The following is a 24,758-nucleotide window of genomic DNA, read 5'->3' as shown; positions in this document are numbered from 1 at the left end:
ATTTATAATAATTGTTTAAAAGTATGTAAAATATATACGCCAAAAGTGCTTTGAAATGGAATAATAAAATCAGTTGATTTCTACTGACTCCATTCGCACTATAACTATAAATTTGATATTTTTAATGAAAAAAAAAAAAATTATGTAGTTCATTTTAGTGTTCGTTATGAAATAAAGCATTGATGAAATTAGTTTGAGCGTACATATGTATGTAAATGTACTTTATGTAGGGATAGAGTATGAGTTCGAGATAAAAGTGCCGTACTTACTTAGGACACAATCTGGTGACATTCAAATTTACTTTTGTTTTTTTACGAACTTACAAAAATATATAACTATTACAATGCAGTTGATATAAAACATATTTATAACAATAAATCATTTTTCCTCAACTTCTTACATTTTTTATATTGTACCTTTTCTATTTCTCATTCCGAGACAATTATTTAAATACAATCTTTCTAGTTGGAGTAGGACCAAGCGTCACGGTTATTAAATCATACAACGCACTAGCGTGAGGCTTATTGTCATGGCTAATATTACCTGTTCATCAGTACAATTGTTTAAAACATTTCTGGTGTCCTTTCAGACACATACTGCTTAAATTTTATGCAAAATTTCAACATTTACAGAATATTGTACATTTTTATTTTTATTATCATTGCACGGTGGGACGACCTGTGTAGCCGGTGTCAGAATGAGAATGCTGCGCCAATTCTCGTAATATTTGTTCAAATCCTTTACCTGGGGGCGCTTGAAAATTGCTGTTCTTAAGCATTGTCGAATTCAGTTTAGTTGCCAGATAACACATCTGTAAAAAAGTTTATAATTAAATATATCTGTGATAAGTTTACTCAGCTTAGTATAAGACAACTTTAGCGTGAAACTATGTATGCTTGTATCAACTTACCAACAATGCTGACATAAACAATAGAGCACCCAACGCCACCGCGATCATCATGGACGTCGCGCAAGTCGCCTCTAATGGAGTTCTATGGAAGAGCTCTCCAGGCATCACTACTGTATACTCGAGATTCTCTTTGAACCTCGTGAAGGGCGTTGAACCATTGTCCGCGACGAGCGATGAACTTGTTATATTGTGAGAGTGGCTCGTTTCTGGTAACGATCTCTTCCGACGTCCATGGCCTGGAATTGTTTTATCAGCAATTACTTTGTGCATTGTCTGAATGATCATTAAGATTCACTAATATATTAAACAATACGTTTATTATCAAATCATTGTTTAGTTATAGTCTCATTGAAATATATTTACTAATAATAGTAATGATACATGTCCTGTGTCTGTAAGGGAACTCACCTGAAGGCTCAAATAAGTCAAGACAATAATCTGGCTGACAATCTGCAGCATCCATACACGCTTTAATCTGAGAATGTATCCAGAGAGTGGAACGTTCTTTCATAGAGGCTAAAAGGAAAGCTTCAAAGTCCAGGAATACTTCGTTGTGACGCTCCCGGTAACGTGCTGGTTGGTGTGGAATAATAGAGGCGAAGTCTCTGTTTCGGCATCTATAAAAGTATATTTTTTTAAATGTGGCTACTACCTGCGTACTAGTCGTATGTACATATTTGTAAAATAAATAAAATAATGCATGAAAATCATAATTTATAATGTATACGATGAAATAAAGGTGAATTTAAATGAAAAACTTAATAAATAAATATTTATGTACAATATTTCTAGCATTTCCTCTTCGTTTTAATTAAACGTAATAGAATCAACGTTTTCAATTACTCGCTTTTTGCTCTTACACTAACAATAACAAGTTTTATTTGATTGAAATCAAGCAATTTGAATAACGCAACACCAAGGGAACCTTCGCTTTAGTTTTATAATTTTCAATTCACTGAGACATTTCGTCTTTTTTCTAATATAAATATACCACATAGGTTAATATATTTGGTTACTAACCCGTCTTTGACCAGGAGCACAGCACCTGGTGCATGAGGACGATCTGGGTCAGGAGAGACGGCTACTTCCAACAGTTTTATATGTCGCCAAGCAGAGTCAGGGTTTATACGCGCCCGAAGTTGAAGTTTTGTTCCAATTGGAACAGCCTAAACCAATTTAAAAGTAGAGTTATTAAGTTTTGTACTGTAATCCATTTTGGATCACGATACAAAATGTAATAGCGGTAAATTAGAAAACAAGAAAAAATTGATTAGAAAATCAAGGCGATTCAAGATAAAAACATAAAGTGAATTCAAAGGATAGGATTAGTATTTTTTGAGCTTCAATCAAATTATATTTTCAAATATATTGGTATTTTAGATTAACCAGTATCTAGATATTAAATGACTTCTTAATACATTATAAAATGAAATATTTGTATTCAATATTTGATAAAAGAAACATAAAATATTGAAAGTACCAACATTAAAATCCCGTTAATTCAGAGTCGGTGGGACCGGATCCATGAAAACTCAAATTCCAAGGAATTATACATAAATATTCAAGTAATTTTTAATATACTAGTATATAACATTTTATCAAATACATTTGAATTCTAAGTTTAACCGTTTGAAAGTTTTCTTAATTTTAGTAAGGAATTTGGCATCCACTCAATTTTAAGCGGACAATCGAAATTTAAATTAGCGGGAATTCACTGTAAGTATTTATAAAGGTATAGTTAGTTCTCCAAAGCCCCGGTGGTTATAGCTCGTATATCTTTTAAGATATGTGCAAATGTCACGTACAGTATTTACCTGGTCGACAGGCATGTCTACGGAGTGGTTAGAATGTCGAGATAATGGTGGCGCTTCTTTGTACAATGCTACTTCGTACTCGAGACGGCCTGGTGTTTCCTCGACCACTCCTGAGACTCGAGCACCATGCGGACTATAAATGGATTATATTAAGTTCAGTTCATCTAAATTCTCATGTAAATTCCAAGAAATAATGTTAGGAAATAGGCGGTGGTCCATGGGTAACAGTCGTTGCTTTTTAATCGTGTGACAGTATTGCTTTAGGGGTTTATTCACGTACTACAAAACCACCTTGAATGTATAATTCAACACTATAATAAACAAACTATGACTGAAATTCAAGTGCTTAGGGCTTATATTAATACTCACAAGCTACCGGCAAAACCTGCGGCCTTGTTTTCGATGATGGTGGGTTCTGGAGGCTTGCACATGATAATTAACTCCTGATCGGACTGCATCACCACGCCCGGGAACTGCGGGAACCATATGCGGACGTGCACGAAGCCCTAATAGGTAAGCAAATGTATAAAAGCTCAGTGAATAATTATTGACACGATATTTCTAAAATATCGAAGGAAAACTGTAATGTTTATTCAGTTTCACTGAAAGCAATGTAACAATTGTAATATAGCTATATATTTTCGTAACGGAGATTTAATCAAGAAGGTACTATATACTAAAAAAGTGGCCGCTGCTGAGATAAGAAATAAGACAGTTGCTTTCAATAACAATTTGAGCACAGAACGGTGCAATCAATATATCTATACGTAAGTCCGTGTTTTTGTGAACATATTAGCATCAGTACATGTTTTTGTTTGACAAGTTACTTATTACTGTGTCTATCATTAAAGTATAGAGGTTTACATGTCTCTTAGTTTCCCTCATGTTACCGGTCTTCGGCTAGTATACTATTAGTATATCAGCGGAGTAGAGCAATGCCTCGTTGTATATAGCCCACTAAGCACTGCATACTGTTATTGTAACGGTGTATCCATTATATGTCAATGTTACAAGAATAATACTCGATGACAAAACGAATCTTTGTATAAAAAACTCACATCATTCAATTGTTTCCGCAAGGTGTAATGAAAAAAGCATTATCTTTTGTGACATTCGGTATTATTTTTTATACAGTAATATTTTCACGAACACACGTATATTTTTATAGAAATTCGGTATTATTCGTATTATTTTTGTACAGAAAAGTAAAAAGTATCAGCCTGTCGTATGATCAGATGTTTTCCTTGTTGGGCACGTAATAAATCCGCAATGATCATTGTTTTGTTTTAGATATACTCATTCTGGTTACTAGGCCAACTCGGCCATAATGTTTTTTTCGTTCAAACGTTTTTAAATCTTAGTAAAATAAATACTTACATTTCTTTTTAAAACTCCACATTTTGTGAAATCGTTGATCCTCAATCTGTATAGCAATCCCGTTGGATCTTCAGACTCGGGACGTATTTGACAGATGGGATCTGCAATAGGATCAGTGGTCCGATCGTCGGCGAATAGAGGGGCGCCGCGGAAGCCTTCCGGCTTTCTCAGGAGGGCTGACACGGAGTCTCGGATACCTGAACCGCCGCTGGCAAACGTGCACTGTATGTCTGTTACTGGAAAACATAGGCCGTATGTAAAGACATAATGATAAGTATAATAATATAATATATTCCAATGATAGTATTCAAAATGGCATTTTTACACGAACATCATAGACTATTTTTTGTTTTGATCCTTTGGATGTCAAATTAATTTAACATTAAACTTATTTATTTATATTTATTCTTCTACTGTTGTAATCAGCTACAAACACAGTAGGAGTACATGATACAGTATATTAGGAAGAACTACAAATATATTAAAGTTGTTTTAAATACAAGAATGTTGTAAGTAGGTTGCAATTGTACCACTCACCATCGTAGTCTTGAGAGAGCACAGCCGGAACCTGAAACAATGAGCATTCAAACGATTGAGGCGGGCATTAAATACTTTGTTTCACTTATTGTTAAGCAGATCATTTAAATCTTGAACTTCAAATTAGTTTACGATACTGTGAGTAGTCATCTTTATTATTCTAAACCATTTTAAATCTTTTTACGTTTTAAGGAAATAAATATTAGCAGCTACCTATGCATTTTTATAAAGTACTAAATAAATACCAAGAGAATAAAATAAATGTAAAGATTGTCTATTAAGAATCTAGGCTATGTAACTTTGTTCCATATCTATCAATATCGATTAGTTGTTTCGTCCGATAAACAAATAAAATTTACATAATTAATTAGTACATATATATTTTTATTATCTGTGTTAAAGAGCTTTAAAGTCCAAATGGTCCAATTAAAACAGTGGAAGCATTTTGTGCTATATTCGTCTTTACTATCATTATCATACATTCAAATATATTTGTTGAAAATATTTTTGTGAACGATATTGTTCATCTGCCAGAAAGTCCATTTAAATGCTTAATAAAAAAACATATTGTAGTTTTATCTTACTTTCAGTCTTTTCAAACAGCACAAGGAAAATTATATATTTAAATAAAATTATAGGATTTATATTCATCACGTATTAGTATAATCTTATAATTGATTTAAACTGGGAGGTTTGTTTTGGTTTAATATATCATTTTTGTTGTCCTAAAATATTAGCGAAATTATACTTAATCATACAACTTTCCATTGTGGTTTTCATAATGTAATTTGTTTTATTTTAAATTCAAGCATAAGAATTATGATGTCCATTTAATGTTTATATAAATCGTGGTCGATGGAAACCGCAATATTTAATACCGGCAATTACGTACTGACCATACCATCAATAAATAACAAGATTTTCATTTTAGAAGATTATTAAAATCGTTTCGGAACCTGTTTACAATTTATTCTTCGTCGACTACTAGGTCATTCTTAACATTTTCCTCGAACTTAATTATATCTAATTTTGTAATTGCAGCTTTACATGAAATGTATTTTGTAAAAATAATGTTTCAGTATATTATAAGAGCCTTTACTATGATATATTTTAGTACCGGTAAATTGTTAAGCGTTTTAAAAGACATCTTAATTTTAAACAAGTTATTAAAATACAAAACTTGTACTAATGTACAAATGTTTCGTTAACTTAACGTTGCTTTTTAATAAATACGCATGTTTGTTTCATGTTTCGCGCCTTCTTTCAGCGTCATATTCTGTTAACAATATAGTATAGTTATTTGATTTATTTAATAAAAATTAGATGAATATCAGAATGATTCTATATTTAATGTTTATTTTTATGTTAATGCTTTATCATTTAAAAAACATTGCAAGCATTAACTGTGTTTACAATAAATAACAAAAATGCGATTCGCGTGGTTTATTTTCATGAATGTTACATGTGAAAATACCGTTTGTTATTCCTAAGAAGAATATCGCCGACCAAGATCTGTTAAAATCACACGCGAATTCAATAAATACACATATATTTAGTCATAAACCTTTATATATTATTTACTAGTTTTCGCCGGCGCGTTCGTACGTTTTTGGTATAAAGAAGTATCCTATGTCTTTTCTTTGGATTAAAATTACTTCATACCAAATTTCATCAAATTTGATTTTGTGGTTTAGCTGTGAAAGCGAAATAGATAGAGTTACTTTCGCTTTATAATGTTAGTATAGATATGATTTAATTTATAATTGGAAGACAAATAAATGAGCATTTATCTGGTAAGAAATAATTATTTCTTTATACACGGTAACGTAGCGACTGGGCCCCAAAGAAGTAGAGGTGGTTCAGATATAATGTACAATTAAAAATAACTTTATCGTTTTTTTATTTTTTTTTATTTTACTAATGTTTATTTTAGCTAGTCACTGTATTTATTGACGAGTTTAATATAAATTCGACAGTTGTCAAGCTATTATATGTAGTTATATCAAATGTAAAATGTACAATTTAATTAGACTGACATAGCATTAAACCCGGGAGATCCTTTCCTTACTAAATTTTAACTGTAAAACAGTTAAAATTAAATTAACAGTTTTTCGATGTTTAAAAAGGTAACAATATCGATCGCAATCACTAAATGCTTGTATGCAAATTAACAGCCAGACTAGTAAACGGTTTATTCCTAAAACTGTTCCGCTCTGATAATTGAGCGTGAAGAGTTCAAGACGAGGTATATTAATTGATCTTTTACATATTCGACCGACCGACGACCCTCACTGGTTTTGAATTGCATAATGCTATTCTTGAACAAAATAAAAAAAATTAAAATGTGGATTTTATCCATGGATTGGCTGTATACGGTATTAAAATATCATCATCTTTACAGTACGTCCCCTTTCTCTTTTCGGACTATATTAAACAATGACATTTAGTATATTACACGTGAGAAGTACATTATTTAATTAAAACTTTATTTGTTAAAATTTATTACCCATAATTGTGTATTAAGCACAGAACTCGGACAGACGTTTTTTTCAGAAAAAATAACGCGGTATGGGCAAATAATTACAAAACATAAACGTAATAATAAAAGAGATATATAATAATTAAAAAAATCAAACGTTATGTGGTAACCAAAATATTATTATTCGAATTATGGTATCTTAATATTTATTTTTATTAAAATCTAGGTTCCAGTTTGTAAAATCAAAATTAACTACATTAAATTTTTGTGATTATCTATGTAATACATAATTTAAGCCACAATTTTCCGCTCTATTTTTAGGTCATACTTGCTCGTTACGCTTCAAGTGCGGTATGGTACAGTTTCAGTATTACGGTTAAAGTTAACCATAACTTAATTTAAAACCACCAAACAAAATCGATTCGATTTTATCAAGTTGGTATTTAGTTTGGGTAATGACCGAAACATCTCGAACCCATGTAATTTTCCTTAAAAGACTGTCTATAAAGACTAGTGGTCACCTAGTGCTCCAAATTTGCTCGTTTCCAACTTGTTATTCTATTATTATTTAGATTTTTTGTTGATAAGACTATCTCGTTAATAGTTAACAAGACAAAAAAAAGCCTTTTTACAGAAATTCCACTAAAATATGCAATTTTTGTCACGGTATTTTTTTATTATTTGTGTTAATGAGCTTCAAAGTTGAGATGGTCCAATGAAAACAGTGGAAGCATTTTTTGCTAAACTTGTCTTTATAAATAGCGACAGAAAAGTTTCACACATTTTTTTTACGACATAGTTATCGTTCGCGGTTTCGCTCACATTTTAGGGTTTGGTCGTCAGTTCGTTGAAGTACAAGCTTGTTTATACCAAATTTCATCAAACCGAACAGATAGAGTTACTTTCAGATTTATAATATTACTAAAGATCCATTTTATAGTTCTTCATCGTAAATGAAGTTAGTTTTCACAGTAGCTGTTTACTCAAAAGTTAATAGAATTCATGAACTGTACTTAAGTTTTTAATAAATTTATACTATATCAAATCGTATAAGTAAATATATGATTTGAATTTTAATGTATGCACTTTCTACTTCACAGTTAAATGTTTAACTGTCGGGGTAATAAAAGACCTAGTTAGAGTAATACCTAATTATTTACTGCTTGTTAGCACTGCGCGTGCTTTCAATCTTTAAATATGTGTTACTTAGTACAAATTATCATTACATCAGTACATTGTCGACGGTGAATTTAAATTAAGCAAGCAATTATCTTGAGAAAAAATATAGATGAACACGTGTCAAACGTCATTCAAATATTACAATACATTTAGAATGTATACGTATATGTGATGTATACATTATACACTCGAATATAAAATGTATAATAAGTACATTTTTAATATCCATTCTTTTGAAATTTAAATAATGGCTTAATAAACAATTATAATGTTTTATATTTATTTAAAATAACACAAACTTATTAGATATATTTAATATGATTTAATAAGTTTGCCTTATTTTCGTTATATTGTTATTAATATGTTTTATAATATAAATATATAGTATAGTCGTGCTTACAAGTAAAAAAAATAATTTGTATTGGGAGATTTATTAATTAGAGTAATCTTAGTGAGTCAGTATTTTTTTTAGAATAGTATAAACTTTTTAATTATAAAAGAAAAGAGGGCCTCGTTTGCTAAACAATAAAATGAGATTTTGTGTATGGTGAAAATTAAGCAAAAAAAATTAGGTATTTCTCCTGATCTTATAACCGTTTTACCTTAAGCTGTCAACAGCTAAATGAATTTGAATTTACGTACGTCAAAACAATGTTAAAAACATACTGAGCATTCAAGTAAAATAACATAGCGTAGTCTGATATATCAGCTTTGATATGGTCGTATCGCACGGCAAAATGTCTCAATTAAGTACAATTAAGCATAATAATTAAGTTACATTTACTTCCTCGGCTTTGTCCGTCTGTCTCACGATGTCTTATCACTTTCTCAAACGATTTGGCGTCATTGAACGGTTAATTATTATTTTGTACAGCTGTCAGCGTAGCTTTGGACGTTAATTTTGTAAAAATTACGTTTCAAAGGAGATATCTGGCGCAAATACATAAAAAAATGATTCAAATACGCGGTTATCTTATTTTAATAGACATATTCTCATGATAATAGTATCGATAAAATAACTTATTATTATGTCAAAATTATTAATTGAAATGTTCTATTGACTGTCCATTAGTATGTTTTATTGACTACTCGTGAGTACTCGTAATAGCTAGAATAATTAGAAAGGAGAGTATCGTGATTTTTATTTTATATCGATATCAGAGCATTACCACGCCGCTTCGAGTTAAAGTAATTATTTTTTTGTAAACATAATAATAGTAGTACAAAATATTATAACTATTGTATATCAAATTATACTAATTAAAAATTAATTTAAAAAAATAACACCTCGCCTTATTTTCTCCATTGGTGAGAGGTGGTTCGTTTCTTTCCCAGAGAATCGGAATTGCAATTCAACGGGGAAATGCTGCTAGCATTCTTGCCACCATTCCACGCGGTCAAGATTTATACAGTAACTATTTTTAATTCATATTTTTATATATTTAACGACTTAATGTTAATAATTATTATGTAAACAAATGAATATTTTGTGATAATTAAAAATATATATAATGTTTTTCCTCCCGACAGATTGGCCACGTCTGCCGATCCGAAAGAAGAGCAACCAACCACGCATATTGTCCACAATTGTCGGCGCAAACACACGTGCATTCTATTCCTTGGCCTGGGTTTTGAACCCTTATATCTAGATATAAGAAGCCAAAGCCTTTAACCAAAGTTTTTGTAACGTTGATAATGAAATATATAAAAACATATTGATCGCCTGTCTGCTCTATAAATGTGTATATTTTAGAATATAAAAAATAAAACGAAATTTCAATGGCACTACGATTCGCGTTAATTATTTATTACAGTTAACGTTAGCTTTAACGTGAACGTGAACGTTTGCGTCTGAATACCTAATCGAATAGATACACTACTCATTGTATTAGTGCTAGTTATGAATAATTAGTTTTGAGATTACTTTAAATCATAATTTTAATATTTGTATATAATTCTAAATTACACATGTTTTATTTTATCAGTACATCATTATTGCTTACTTATAATATACTCTAACTGACTTTGACTGACTACCCTAATTCACTTTTACGTCCTAACTACTCAACAGATTATTATTTATATATATATATATATATATATTGATAGGGGTACAGAAAAGAGCACTTATCACCTGATTCCTCTCTAACACACGCGGACGAGGCCTCGGAAATCGAATGCTGAATATAGTGAAAATACCTTAAGATAAATTAGTAAGCGACTTTGAATTTTTAAATTTAACGTTACAGACACGGAAAGAAAGTCTTTTTTCATAGTAACTTTGGTATAAACACCAATAATTAACACACTAGGCTTCATGAATATTAAAAGAGTTTATTCTTATGAAAAAATCTTATTAGTACGGTACTTAACTACTTTAAGATTTTTTTTAAGTTTTTAACAGTTCATAAACTCAACAAATTATAATCATACTACATAATGTAACCAATGTTACCTGTTCTTGAATATTAATTAACGTTGTTAGTAAATCGTGTATAAACCTTAGAATTTATGGCGCGTGCATTCAGCTATTGTTGTTTATAAAAGCATACAACCCACTTGGAATCAAGTACATAAGCGTATTTAACAATTATGCTTCTATAATTTATTTATTATTTGGAAATTATGTTAAGCATGTTACAGATAAGAAATTTCTTTCTTGTGAGAATGTGAATCGATAAAACAAATTTCAACTAAATAGTTAAAAAAAGAGAAATATATATATATAGTTCAAAAAATATTATAATAATGAAAATTAAAAAAAATAATAAGTAATAAAATATAATAAAGTAAATCAGGTTCATATCGCAGCTTGAGACAAATATGCTATTTACTCTAAACTTATGTCACCCAACTCAAACTAAAAAACCTGCATATTAAAAAGATACTATTTACGTTTCCATTCATTTTCAAATTCATCAAAATCTTAGAACACACACAGATTTTCTTTGTATAAAGAAAATATATCATAGAAAAGCGTACAAATGAGTTCTTATTTCCGCATTATCATTTCATTTTACGAATTGAAGGATGCTTGCAAACGTCACGTTTATGAAAAGATGCGTAATGAATCGAATGCATCAGAACGGGTGATACTAACTGTTTCACTCTGAGTGACCCACTCCTTTTAAGTTATTTAGGTGTTCAATTATTTTATTATTTTGTTGTCTTCCAGAAGACACGCTATACAACTGAGTTTACTATTCATGTGTATTTTGTTTACAAATACTAACTGCGATTTGAAACTTAAAATTGGATGCTTTATCAATCTTAAGTCAATTATAGTACCTACACCAGCAGCTATTGACTTCCGATGCGTTAGTATAAGTGTGCCCAAAACGATCCAACTAAATACGTTTCAATGCCGATAAATGTGATTAAGAGTGTCTAATAGAAAGGAAAGTCGAGCCAGTATAAGCTTTTAAGATAAAATGTCTTGCACTTAATATTGTCTGGTAATGGGGCTTTAAGGAATTTCAGCTTTAAGCACAAGAAGTGAGGCCATTCCTATAAAATTTACGGTTTTCGCATAATTTATTATGAATTCTTAGCACTGTTACCGTAATATTTGCGTATTATTTATACATAATTAAGCTCCAGTACTTAATTTGATTATTAAAAATTGATTACTATAATTATTACAATATTATTAATGGTTTATTGAAGAAGATATTTTCATATATCTATGAATTTGACATTTGACAGACATAAACACATAACTCATCACAGACATAATTTCTTATATACTATATTCCGAAACGGAATCAAATTTTTATTTGATAAATAACATTTTTACTAGATTTTTGATTATTTTCTAATAATATGCGCATTTCGAATTTTTTTTTTATTACAATTACGTAAATGAGTACAAGATATGTTTCGATACATAATACAATAATACATAACTTTGATTATCGTGTGATCTCAAAATCATTAGTTGATTGTTTTAACTTTGCAGTTGTATTTATTAGCCTTAGAGTTATGTGTTCTATAAATCTTAATTTACAGTTCTGGATTATCGTTAATATGCTTTGAGATCATTTTCGTATAAGGATTATAAAGAGGTATTTTATGTGGGCATCTTAAAATTGAAACATTTATAATGAACTGAGCTTTTTGTCTTGACGTGGTACGCATAAATTTCATAGAAAGTTGCAATTCCTATATGCCCTTAATTTAGCAGGAGGAGTAAATTTCATGTCAATCGGACCTATAGTTACGGAGATCTCATGATGAGTGGTATTTCGGTTACATACAAAGTTAATGTAATCACTTATGTACATACGTTATAAATAGGTTTAAATTAGTATTAAAAACAGATGATTTGGCTTTTGTCGTTAAAAATTGCACTAATGTTAAATTAACAACAAAATACAATAAGTTTACTTAATTTATATCTCTAAGTGTTAAACTATCACGTCATATGAAGTGAAAGCGGTATAAGACTTTTTGTCACAAAGAAACCGCGGATTAAATCTTATTTATAATAAAACCCTAAATTAATTTGGTATAAAACTTGAAAATATTACATAATCTTGTGAAATATTCGATTTATGAACCAGTTTCATTATAATTTTCTTTTCGATGTTCGATATATTTGGGTTAAGTGCCGAAAGATTTTGTATGCAAATTATATTACACTAAATTGACCGCTTTTTCGCATCTGAGCTGGCATTTTACTGTGAAGATAACGGTTTTGTATATCCTAAGCCATTTTAAGACCTTAAATTGTCGATTCGTTTTATTAAAGTACTTTTTGGTTTCAAGAGAACGATATAGTGTTCCAGAAATGTAATCATTACTTATTTCGACTTATTTTAAATTTAATTCTGGTCGTATTTTTTTATTCTCATGAAAGATAACACTGTACTTGCTAACAATACAATGAACCAAATATTTATAAGAACTGTGATGGCCAAATGGTGTAAAGACGTGAATCATAGCCAATGACTGGAGTTCAAACCCGGGGCAAGGACCACTGAAAATACGTGTTTCATTTGAATTTATTATTAATTTGATTCATCTTGTGCTGGGCGGCGGAGGAAAACCTTGAGGATGGATAAGAATCTGCCAAATATACCAACCCGCATTGGATCAGCGTGGTGGAGTAAGCTCCTAACCTCCTAATAAAGGGAGAGAGGCCTTTGATATTAACAGGCTATTAATCTACTTACGAATATTTATATAATAGTTGAAAAATTATGTTGTATATTTTTTGCCAAATAGGCCATATTGGTAGGATATTGCATAGCGCAGTTTTTTACGCTTAAACTGCCGCAACCATCGACGAAACATGTAGATTTCTAAAATGTCTGTCGAAAAGTGTGTGATAAAAGCCTATCTTTAAAAAATATGTCACAGTCACCATTTTTATGTTTAAAATTAAAAAAAAAAATAAGCGAAAAGTCTGCTTCAATTCAAACATACCGTATTTGTTCAATATTTATCGGTATCAAAATGAATAAAATATTCAAAAGCGTTTCCTGCACTCACATTTTTCTGAAAGCAGAAAGTTCGCTTTGCTAGATCCTCAATTTATTCTATTACATATATCTTATTATTACAAAAAAATAGAGTGATTTGGTAAATTAAAAAAAAACAGTGATAATAACGGCTTTTAAGATAATGCTACTATATATGTATACCTACATACATAATTCTCGTTATGTTGAATAACGCTTCATCGCGCGCGCTGATGACTGATGGATCATTGACGTTTAAGATACGTACTCATTCAAATGTAAAGAACAGAATTAGATTGGAATTGCTACATTTCTGGAATTTACCTCCCCTTTTGACATTTTAATTTTAATTATTATCTAAGCATCAAAAATCATGTAGGCACTTGTTATTGAATATGATACTACTTATCCACTATTAATATTACTCTGTTATAAATTATAGCTATAATCGTGGATAAAACTGTTGCCGGATTGTGCATAAAAAAAAAATGATATGAAAAATTGTTTTTGCTCTTCTTTTCCTAATTTACATAGTTATCGTAATATTAATTAATTTTTTGGTGTTAACAGACGAAAGTTGAGTTTTGAGTTAAGTATGTGTTTAGACAAGGCAAGTTTGAGATGCACAGACGCCTCTTCTAACGAATTTCTAGTCGGTACAGGAAAATGAATCAAGTGCAACGTATCGCACGTGCTTAGATCCATGCATCAGTGAATGCGCATCATTACCGTCAGCTTAGTAATAAAAATAAGAAAAAACACATAATAGGTAAAATATATATCTTTAAATTAAATGCACTATAATTACAAGCGGTATAGCGTTTTAAATGTGTTTTTTTTTAATATACATAAATAGATTGAGAAATGTTTGTACGGTATAATATTGGCTAAAAATATAGATACTCAAACTCATGTTAAGCTTATCATAGCTGAGAGAGTTTTGGCTTACGTTTTTGGTCATAACATTTTTCATGGTAATTATTTTACTCACAATTTCAAATTATCTTCTCGAAGAGCTTTTTGTGCGCTTAACGCAAATCTCCGAAGCGTGAAATTTAATATTGTAAACGGTTTCAATCACGTTTTAACAATGCTCGATCATGCCTTTTCATATAAGTTTAAATGTAATTAGAGCGAGAAGACATATTTCATCTCTCTCTCATCTTACCTAGGATAAAACATTTTCTTTGAAGCACTCCTGAATTCGGACCATGTCGAATGTGTTTTTAATTCAAAACAAGAAACATTTATAATTATGTAATTTATTTATGTTATGTTAGTAGTAACATTTGCATAATTTGTTGTACAAGTAAAATATAGCTTTATTACTCCGTATACTTTACATAAATGAAAATTGTCCAGAAAAGTTCCCTCGTTAAAAATTAAAAAAAATATTTTTCATATTTACAGCATTCAAATTGGAGATACCAAAAGACAGTTGTCAACAAACGTACCAGGAGGAGCAGCACCAGAGCGCAGTTGCTGGCGCTCGTCATGCTTGCGGTCTGCCACACTCGAGCGCGGAGCCAACCGTTAATGCTCTCTGCCCCGATTACCTTCCTAATGCTACCACAAAAAACAACTTCAACTAACTAAGATATTTATTACTAATACGAAAAAATCACTAGATTTAAATTAAATTATAAATCACTGGCACAGTTTTGATTTGATGCGACTTAGAAATAACGCATATAATCGTTTAAAGTTTAAAGCTTTCCCGCGCAACCGACGACTGGAATGATACTAGTGCTGCGGCTGCAGGTTGCGTGGTGCGCCTGCGACGTCTCGACACGGGACTGTGCCGTCTTACGCCCGGCCCGCTCGACAAACAGTTAGCCTTCGTTGAGCCCGGGGAGGGCGCCTCCACCTGTCCCGTACTCTACTGTTCTCACGACACAATCTTGCAATTCGGCAATCTAGTGATCTACATAACTGATTGGGCTCGGATTATAAGGAATTAGGGTTTATAGTTAACCGCAGATTCGTTGGCGTGGCATTTGCGTGGAGAAATCGCGCCATCGTTGATTGAGTGACAGTGGCCACGGGTCGCGGACGCTATGTTCGGCGCGCAATCTGCCCATCGCTGGCCGCTGATCACCCGATAAGATAACTAAATATGCTATTTGTCTGAACTCACGGAGACTATCGATTTGATTTGTAATTATAATCTCTATAGAAAGTCAATCATTTTTAAAGATGAACTTAGATAAGCTTTTGATTTATTAACCCATATAATATTCCGAGAGGTACCACAGCTTAACGCATGCGTTTATATATAACTTTTTTGTTTCATTTTTAACTTCTTTAATATATGTAATTTCTAAAAGTATGTGTTGATATAATTATTAACAACTTAATTTTGGTTCTCATAAATAAATATAATCCAAATTTTTCGACTGTATTTAATTTCGATCGATCGATCATATTTAATTTATTCAATACAAACAAATAACATTTTATAGTTACGAAGTTGTTCATGAGTTACAAAGAGAATAAATGTTTTTTTAATAATAGGAAATGAAACGCACTTTGAGCAGTAAAAAGCTTTTTAGCTAGTCAGATCCATAATGGCTTTATTTAATGAATATTAATCAAGATGTGAAGTCTTCTTTCTCAAGTCGGCAGCTGAGGCAGCGATCCATGGCGATGACCGCTTCTGTCACGCCCTTTCTTTACTTTACTAACTATTAATTCCTTGAAAAGCTTATGCAAGAGTTTATGACTATTATGACTTGGTCTGCTGGCTCTTATAGTAACAGTATGAATTAAATATGTAGGAATTCTTTATATGTTAACATAATGGAATGCATAAAAAATATAAATCATAATTGTTTTTTTTAATGATATATAATATTAAAAATATATATTAAATATGATATACTTATAGATATTTGCATTTATCATGCGTAAAAGCTATGGAAATATTAAACTTTATGGAGTAATGTAAAGCATAAATAAAAACGTGTTAAATATATTCCCTTGTCACTTGGCTACCTTTTTATTCGATATAAATTAAATCCGTCGAAATAAATAAAAAATGCATAGAGATACATAGGTTATTTGGCGCTAATTAGTCATAATTAATATCAATTACTAACAACTACCTCACCACGGAAACAATAAAGGTCTAGACAACACCTTTATTGCATCGTAATACATATTACACTGTATTACGATACAATAATAGTACATGGCGCACTTTAGTAAAGCTCCCGTCTGCATAAATTATTTTTCAAAAATCTTCAACATTTCAATAGTGCGATCACATAGACTGGTAGACTTTGTTTTATAATATAAATGATAACAAGAAACAGACAAACGGTCATTAGTATTCTAAGAAATCAATCATGGAGAGAAGAAAGAAATCAATCAAGCCTTATTTTAATTTAAGTGTGAAGATACATAACGATGGTGTGTTTAATGTGGAACGAAACATTGCATTTAATATCTTATCGTTACTTTCGTAAAGTACGAATACTTCGTTTGTAAGTTGTAAAGAAAAAGTCAATACGGACGTATGAAATAATTTAATTGACGCTTTTAAAAAGCCTTATAAAAATAATGTGCCAACTATTCGTAGGTATTACGAGTAGCTTTTATTGAGACAAAAAAAAAGATTACAAATATTATTAAGAATTTAAATTATAAAGAATAATGGGATACCTATATAAATAGAATGTAGGTACATTTTTTTAAAACAGTACACAATTGTTATCAAAGATGCTCCAACGTATAACCTAACACATTTCACTAAAGGAATGTTTATTTACAACTAGTTTTCCAACATCATGGATAATGTGCGTTTCCGATAGTCTCGACTGGGTATTTATATTATCGATCAATGGATAAACTCTCGATGTTTAAGGAGCACTACCTACTTACTAGTAATATTCGACGCTAGAGCTTTCACCGCAAACTAGGTTTCGTTGTACTACAGAAACTGGAAACAAAAACACATTAGATTCGATATAAAATACAACTTTCTATGTCAAATACCATTTACTAGCCGGACAATTGATCTTGAATCAATACAAAATAGTTTTTAATAATGACATGATATATTTAACAAATGTAATTTGATATTTTGTAATATAATAAACAAAAGCGTAGAAACTTTAAAATAAGTTATTAATTTTTCGGTCGAAAAAATCTCAGTTCGAGGAACCTCGGAAACACTGGAAAATGGGAAACGACTTTTTGCTTATATTAGATGTGAGTAAGGGAACATGAAGTGTAGGTATCTGTATTTACACAATGTAGGTACATTGTGTGCTGCTGTGCGCTTGTGGCAAAGACATGTGCATTCTCTTGTAGTGGAGAAGTATATTTTTCTATATAATGTCTACTTGGCAGTTGACTAGTCTCCTTTCTGAAATAACTGGGGCGATTCTTATTGTGATTTCGATTAAAGTAAAATAATATTTTTTTCAACGAATCCGTAATTTTCTCCCAATAAGGTACTGGGTCGCTGAATTCGTAAATACCTTTTAATTAAATTAATAACTTTAATCGACACATGAAAAAATACGGGATTGTATTATATCAATTAGCACAGTAAGGGCGAATAGTTTCATTTTTATATGTCAGTGTAAAAAAAAATTGTGGGTAAATTCTTTATTTTTTCTTAATATTATTACAAATAGATATATAAACAAAAACAATAAAAACTATTCAATTTATTGCTTTTTTAAACGATATAATTGGTAGGTATATCGATTAACTTATTTTAACTATTTTTTTAGTATCAAAATGAAACGCAAAATGTAATTTTGGTTATTTAATAATTAAGTTATTTCAGACGAAGATACTAAAATATATGTGTTATGTTTGTAGAAAAAAAAGCATTAGTCTTTTGATATTAATATTAGCATTGAGTAAATGACTTGGTGCGGATGTTGAGATCGTTTGACGCTGGAAATCAATTGTATAATTCTATACATTACTATCTTTATACTAATATTATAAATGTGAAAGTACCTCTTCACGCTTATACCGCTGAACTGATTTAGATGAATTTAGGAATATAGATAGTTTAAGTCCTTAAATATTAATACAATATCTATTCTAAAAAACAATAATTGGTTTGTACCTGATCCTCTAAGAAACTTCTCATTTAAAGTTTTAAAGTTTTTGTTTTTTTGCTAAAATAACAATTCTATCACATAGGTCTTGCTGCTGTAAAACTTCCAATCGAAAAAAATAAAGTTATTTACAGGTTATGTCAACTTTCGATATAGTACCCCCAGATGTTGGGTCCGACTCATACCGGTACAAGCTAGTCAATATCCCGCTATTTGCAATATACCTCACCTGTTATATTTGCGAGCTTTGAAGCTTTTTCTCCCACTTTTCCTTGTTCCCTAGTACATAAGAATACATTGTAGTAATATTGCGATACTTTCTTCCATACCCGAAGACAATACAAATATTTAACACAAATTACGCACATGATCACTTATGTGTTGACTGCCCAAATTTGAACTACCCAACTTTATTTAAAATCGGCTTTATCTCGGCTCTAGTTTGATCATAAAAGTATATCATTCAAATATGTTAGTAATACTATTTAGTTAAAGTTTGCATTAAACAACATAATATGCACAATGCCGCTTATCATAGCATACCGGAATATAGAAAATGATCAATTTATTGTGAATTCTTCGCTTACGAGCAACATTGAAAGCATTAGGGAAACGTTCGACTAGCGCGTGCCGGCAACGCGTTTTTGCCGCCATTACGACGGCGCGCGAATCGAATCCTATGATTGATGATCTAAAACCTTCCGCGTGCTGTCGTGACGCGACTGGACGTGGCCACCGAAATCGATACAAACAGTAATGTCGAGAGCCCGTTACACAATCGTCTATATAAGATGTGCATGAAAATCATTCTTCGATACGGCGCGTGCTTCACTCATATGAGTTGTTAGTTCCGATCGCTATTATATAGAGTTAAGTAGGCATTGATCTTTAATTAAACGAAAGACGTAATAAATTCGGCTTAACTTATTAACATTATTTACTGCAGTCTGTATTATGTATTTATACTCTATATGAATATTTAATATTTCATAAAAGTTACTAAGATAATCTCATAGATATATATTACGTTTATTAACTAATTTCGAATTTCTATGACATTCGAAAGAGGAAATCATAATATCGTTTAACTAACCACTCCTAAATACTTACTATGTAGCTTAGTAGGTATATGTAAGGTTTTAGTTATTAAATAATATAAAATGATTAAATTTTATCTGCGTCCATTGAAGTAGATAGATTATTTTCGATTTAAAATAATTATATTTGTTCGCCTGGACTCCGCTGGTTTCGATCTGTTTATTTAACGGGCCGTTCACACGGTTATCCACTACGGACGAACGCCTCTAATTTTGACCGAACAAATCGTAATTTCAAACTACATGGAAATGGGACAAAAAGCGGAGACCGGAACAAACGAATAACTAGTACAGCGAAAATTTAAATAATGACGATCTAGCGGATTTTGTTCTTTTAACGATACGGTGGCTGCGTCTCCACTGACGTCGTTGGCTATGAGAAAAAAATGTGACAGTAGCTTGTAACGTATCTTAAATAACACTCCTGCTTAAAATAACATGGTGAGATGTTTTACTAATGTCATATTTTTTTCTTATTCTTGTGGTCTAGCGGTTATTAAGGCGAATTTAAAATATGGTTTACAAAAAGAACAATAAGTGTTTTATATATACGTACACGTAAAAAATCAGTACAATTTTTTTTGTTTATTTCATTTTAAAATTTGTTTTTAACACTATTATTTTGAAATCACCAATGTTTGTAAAACTAAGGTTCGTAATTTATGATATCGTAGCACGGCTACGACCTATACTTAAATGCAAAGTTGTGTGACTTCGAGTTGTGACTATTATATGTCACAACTCGAAGTCACACAACTTTGCATATATTTTTACATATATTCTATACATATATTTTATAATAATATGTCAGATAACAGGGCAATACTCATAATATCTTTGCACTATTTGTCACAAATGGCAAGTCCGCTAATTGTGTTACATGTGGAGCATGCGGGATCTAATGTCTAACTCTTGTCGAGTCACCCGGTAGTTAACGTAATACCTATGGCTAGTTTCCTGACGCCCACTACACAGCAATGACCTACATACTAAAGCAATTGTTAATGTTTCGTATAATTGCATTGTGTTAGAATTTTTTTAAATAATATAATGTATAAAATGAAACATTATTGGAAAATTAAAAAGGTACTTGTAGTTAGATTATACGCCGTTTAGTGTTAACTATTGTCTTTTCAGTTAGGTCGTAAATCAGCTTTCTTTAAATAATAAATTGTTTTCCATATCGTCCTAAAATCAATCATCTTCTTCCACAGTCGTCACATTAACGGTATCGTAACTATATGTTGTTTATACACAGTTCTAGAGTCTCGGCAATGATCCATACTTACCATAAGGTGGTCGATTTGCTCTTCTGCTTTCCAGAAATATATAAATTAAATATAATGAATTGCGCCTATTAAATAATTCCATACTGTGTAATCTTACGGTATCGCTTATCTTTAACGTGAAATATACATAACGGTTATACACTTTTGCTATTTTGGTAGTACAAAGAAATGAAAGAGGTCATAATTAAATTGTTATATCTCAGTAATATTCGAATACAATAATAATTATAGTGTCGATAAAAAATTTCGCCGCTTGTTAATAGGCAGTTGAAAATCGTTTCTTTGTTTGATTATTTCATTATTATTAAGGAAATAAAAGCTGTTTAATTATATACATAGTTACCTACTTTGGAGCTATTAATATGATTGAAATAAGACGTACCTTACCAGCTTCTCACCTACATAGGCGTCTCATACGAAGCTTTTCGCAGTCAAGGCGTTTATTAACTGTAACCGCGGTTCTTAAGCAGTTCTTTTTTCGTTTTAACGTATATTATCTTCGACAAAATATAGTAAAATTCTAACATCATCCTCTTAGCATATGGAATATTTAGGTATGAATGAATCCAATTGTAAGTTTGGATTGTTTGGTACATGTCTGGTAAATTATAAATATTTTATTTATACAATTTAACAAATATAATACATTTACAGTAATAAAATAGAAAAGATAAGTGATTATAATTTTTTAAAAATAACAATGGCTTACTTACATAAACGCTCTTCGTAAGAATGTAATACTATCTATCTAGGCTACTGGTTAAAACAGTTATTTCGGTAATTTTCATAAAAGGTAAGAGTGTGTAATTATTATGATTAAATCAGATACGTTTTACAGTTTATTTTATATAAAAAATATATTTAATTTATAGTGCTTCTTTATTTTGTTGACTATCAACATGACAATTGCTCACATAGTTTTCTATGCTAGTCTTGTAAGTTGTCATTTTTTTGTCGCCAAATATAAGTCACGTAACACATTTCTACCATATTATAATTCTAGTGACGTTAGAAATCCTTAAGATCCAATACATATAATATTGGATACAACTCACCCGTCCGATTTGAATATAATTATTTTTAATTTGTATTGTCCTCGGAACTAAATTACAAATACATAAACAGTGTTTTAATCAAAATTGCTCGATACATCTACATCGATATATCTATGCTCAGTAGTTAGAACATGTTAATCTTGACAGAAGATTGCGCTTTCAAACACAAAGACTCACACATATACCTACTTAATTTGTGAGTATAATTGTCGTGGAATACGGTCGTTGTGTTTTTTTTAATTATTTGCAGAAGGCTTAAGTACTAAAATCTTAACTTATGGTAAGTGCTGATGCCGTCTAAGATGGAATGCATTTGCTTAAAAGATGGCTATTTATTTATTTACTTATCATTGCAGATAAATACTTAAAACTAAATTTGTAATTGGATTGAAAGAAAAGTTGCATAAGGTGCAACATGCCGTCTTATCACTAGAGCATCCATCTCTTCCAAGCAACCTTTGGGCAAAGGACTGTTTCTAAAATAAATGTGGGAAGGGGTAAAATTATTAACAAAATCACTATTAATCTTGGCCTTGTTAGTGTGTGTGTGTTATATAATCGTTTCGCTACATAAGCGGTAAGATTTTTTTTACCAGTAGAAACCACTAGTGACCTTGTAAATATGTAAAACTAAGTCAAACTTCAAATATAGGTGTTTCTACAATACCGCGAGCATCTCTATAAGTAATACAAACTGTTTTATCTCTATAAGATATCAGTCACGTAGTCATTATGCTACCGAGTTAAATGTGTATTATAAATACCGTTTTTATTATACATGTAAATTGCGTTAAGTACTTAAATTAATTACATGAATTAACCTTATTAAGATAACGTTATTTAGTATTATTTAACATATAAGAAAAATAAAAATGTGCAGTATACTACTCTGGTAATGAGTTATAGTGACTAGCAGAACACGGTCGGGTCAGTATGGCACGGACGAGGGAAAGGACTATGGGGATATATGTATACGACTTCATAATTACATATGTAATACGTAGGACTTACATATATCCCATTAGATTAGTATTGTATTCAATACTGTATCATGAAGACTTAAAAATTATTTTATGAGACTACTGGAATAAAGAATGAAAGTAACAAATATATTTTAATTCAAAATTTTACAGAAATTACGAAATATCTAAAAAAGTCTTTAATGTGTTTCTTAGTGTTGAATTTAAAGAATCAATGAAAGGGAATCCATTTATAATAGATTTGTTCAAATAAATTTTAACAATGGTTAAATAAGAATTAATAAATATTAATAAATTGTATTCTTGGACTCAGCAAAACGTACCAGATGAGCCCAAACTCGAAATCTTAATATATATAATATAATAAATGCATTGAAGTATTATAATAAATCCCGTTACCAGTTCCCTCAGGCCTGCTAGATAGAACTTATTAATTATACTGTCATTTGAATTATATTTATTTGAAAATTTTCAAATCTTACGATATTTAAAAGTAGGATAAATCGACTCCCTTTATTTGTTTACGTCTTCACTGTTGTTGTTGTTGTTGTTGACCTACATAAATGTGAAGCGTGTATAATTTTTTTTAACTTAAGTACCTTTTAACGTACCTAAAATATTTATAATTTTTTTTTTTTAAAGTGTCACTGTTTTTTATTATGGTTGAATAGTATACATAATGTCCGGATTTATTAGTTTGGCTGTAACATATATATATATTTCACGTAATCATTTGCTAATTAAAACATGTTACCGATTTTGCATACTCGTACGTGACCAATCTAATTCGATTAAATTTAAGCGTCAATGATATTTTTTTTTAAATTCTAATATTATTTTCTAAATTTCTAATTCATAAATAATTAGTATAAATTATCATGCAATAAAATAATAATATAGAAAATTATGATATAGAATAATATAGAATGATGATAAATATGAAAATAATATTTATACGTAGGTACCGTCAAAAAGTATAAATTTCACACGGAATAAAAGAAAATAAAAGTAATTGAACTAACACCGGTGACAGATTTAAAAATTTTTTTAGATTTAGTTTTTTAAATTAAAAAACTAACATATATATTAACTGTGATGATTACGTAAAAAATCCCAGATAACCCAAACACAAAACAGAGATATAAAGACCCAAATGATCACAGAATCAATTTATTATTGGATTAAAGAGAGGACTTTTATGAACAGAAATAAATCACATATTTCTAAGTCAAAACAATACGAGTAATCCATTGCCAACCGCAAAATATTAAACCGTCAAAATTACCAACATTGTACTGAAATAATAATGTTGAACGTCATATTTTATTTAAAATAAAGATATCGATACATATTCATTTAAATTAATTTGCAAATATATACTAAAAAGATAAATAAGAACCCTTACACCATAAAAGCAAAACCAGTAATAGTAACTCGTATTCAGTTTTTATTAAATAAAAAAAGTATTGCAGGAGGGCAAATTGGCAGACGAAACAGT

The 24,758-nt window shown here is 30.4% G+C and overlaps 1 protein-coding gene across 2 annotated transcripts; it reads right to left on the bottom strand.

The window, feature by feature from the left end:
• Positions 1-473: 473 nt before the first annotated feature.
• LOC125069401 lies at positions 474-15,613 on the bottom strand. 2 transcript variants are annotated; one of them, XM_047678884.1, is made up of 9 exons: positions 15,213-15,613; positions 4,639-4,669; positions 4,102-4,337; positions 3,094-3,230; positions 2,716-2,857; positions 1,931-2,076; positions 1,319-1,527; positions 911-1,146; positions 474-811 (listed from the first exon to the last, which is right to left on the bottom strand). In XM_047678884.1, exons 1-9 carry the CDS (start codon positions 15,252-15,254, stop codon positions 659-661), a joined length of 1,332 nt encoding a protein of 443 aa, XP_047534840.1. In that variant the 5' UTR covers positions 15,255-15,613; the 3' UTR covers positions 474-658. The 2 variants fall into 2 exon arrangements, with proteins under 2 accessions (XP_047534840.1, XP_047534842.1); XM_047678886.1 differs by having other exon boundaries at positions 2,725-2,857.
• Positions 15,614-24,758: the final 9,145 nt, after the last annotated feature.

This window comes from Vanessa atalanta, chromosome 15 (assembly GCF_905147765.1).
Source record: "Vanessa atalanta chromosome 15, ilVanAtal1.2, whole genome shotgun sequence".
NCBI classification, from domain to species: domain Eukaryota; kingdom Metazoa; phylum Arthropoda; class Insecta; order Lepidoptera; family Nymphalidae; genus Vanessa; species Vanessa atalanta.
The sequence above is the reverse complement of the archived record's forward strand: the minus strand, read 5'-3'. Positions and strand labels throughout refer to the sequence as shown.

Excerpts from the sequence above, each read along its gene's own strand:
- LOC125069401 (XM_047678884.1), bottom strand. The coding sequence starts at position 15,254 with ATGACGAGCGCCAGCAACTGCGCTCTGGTGCTGCTCCTCCTG. Across the intron at positions 3,231-4,101 it reads GTGGAGTTTTAAAAAGAAAT|GGCTTCGTGCACGTCCGCAT; the intron begins GTAAGTATTTAT and ends CTTACCTATTAG. Across the intron at positions 812-910 it reads TGTTTATGTCAGCATTGTTG|ATGTGTTATCTGGCAACTAA; the intron begins GTAAGTTGATAC and ends ACTTTTTTACAG.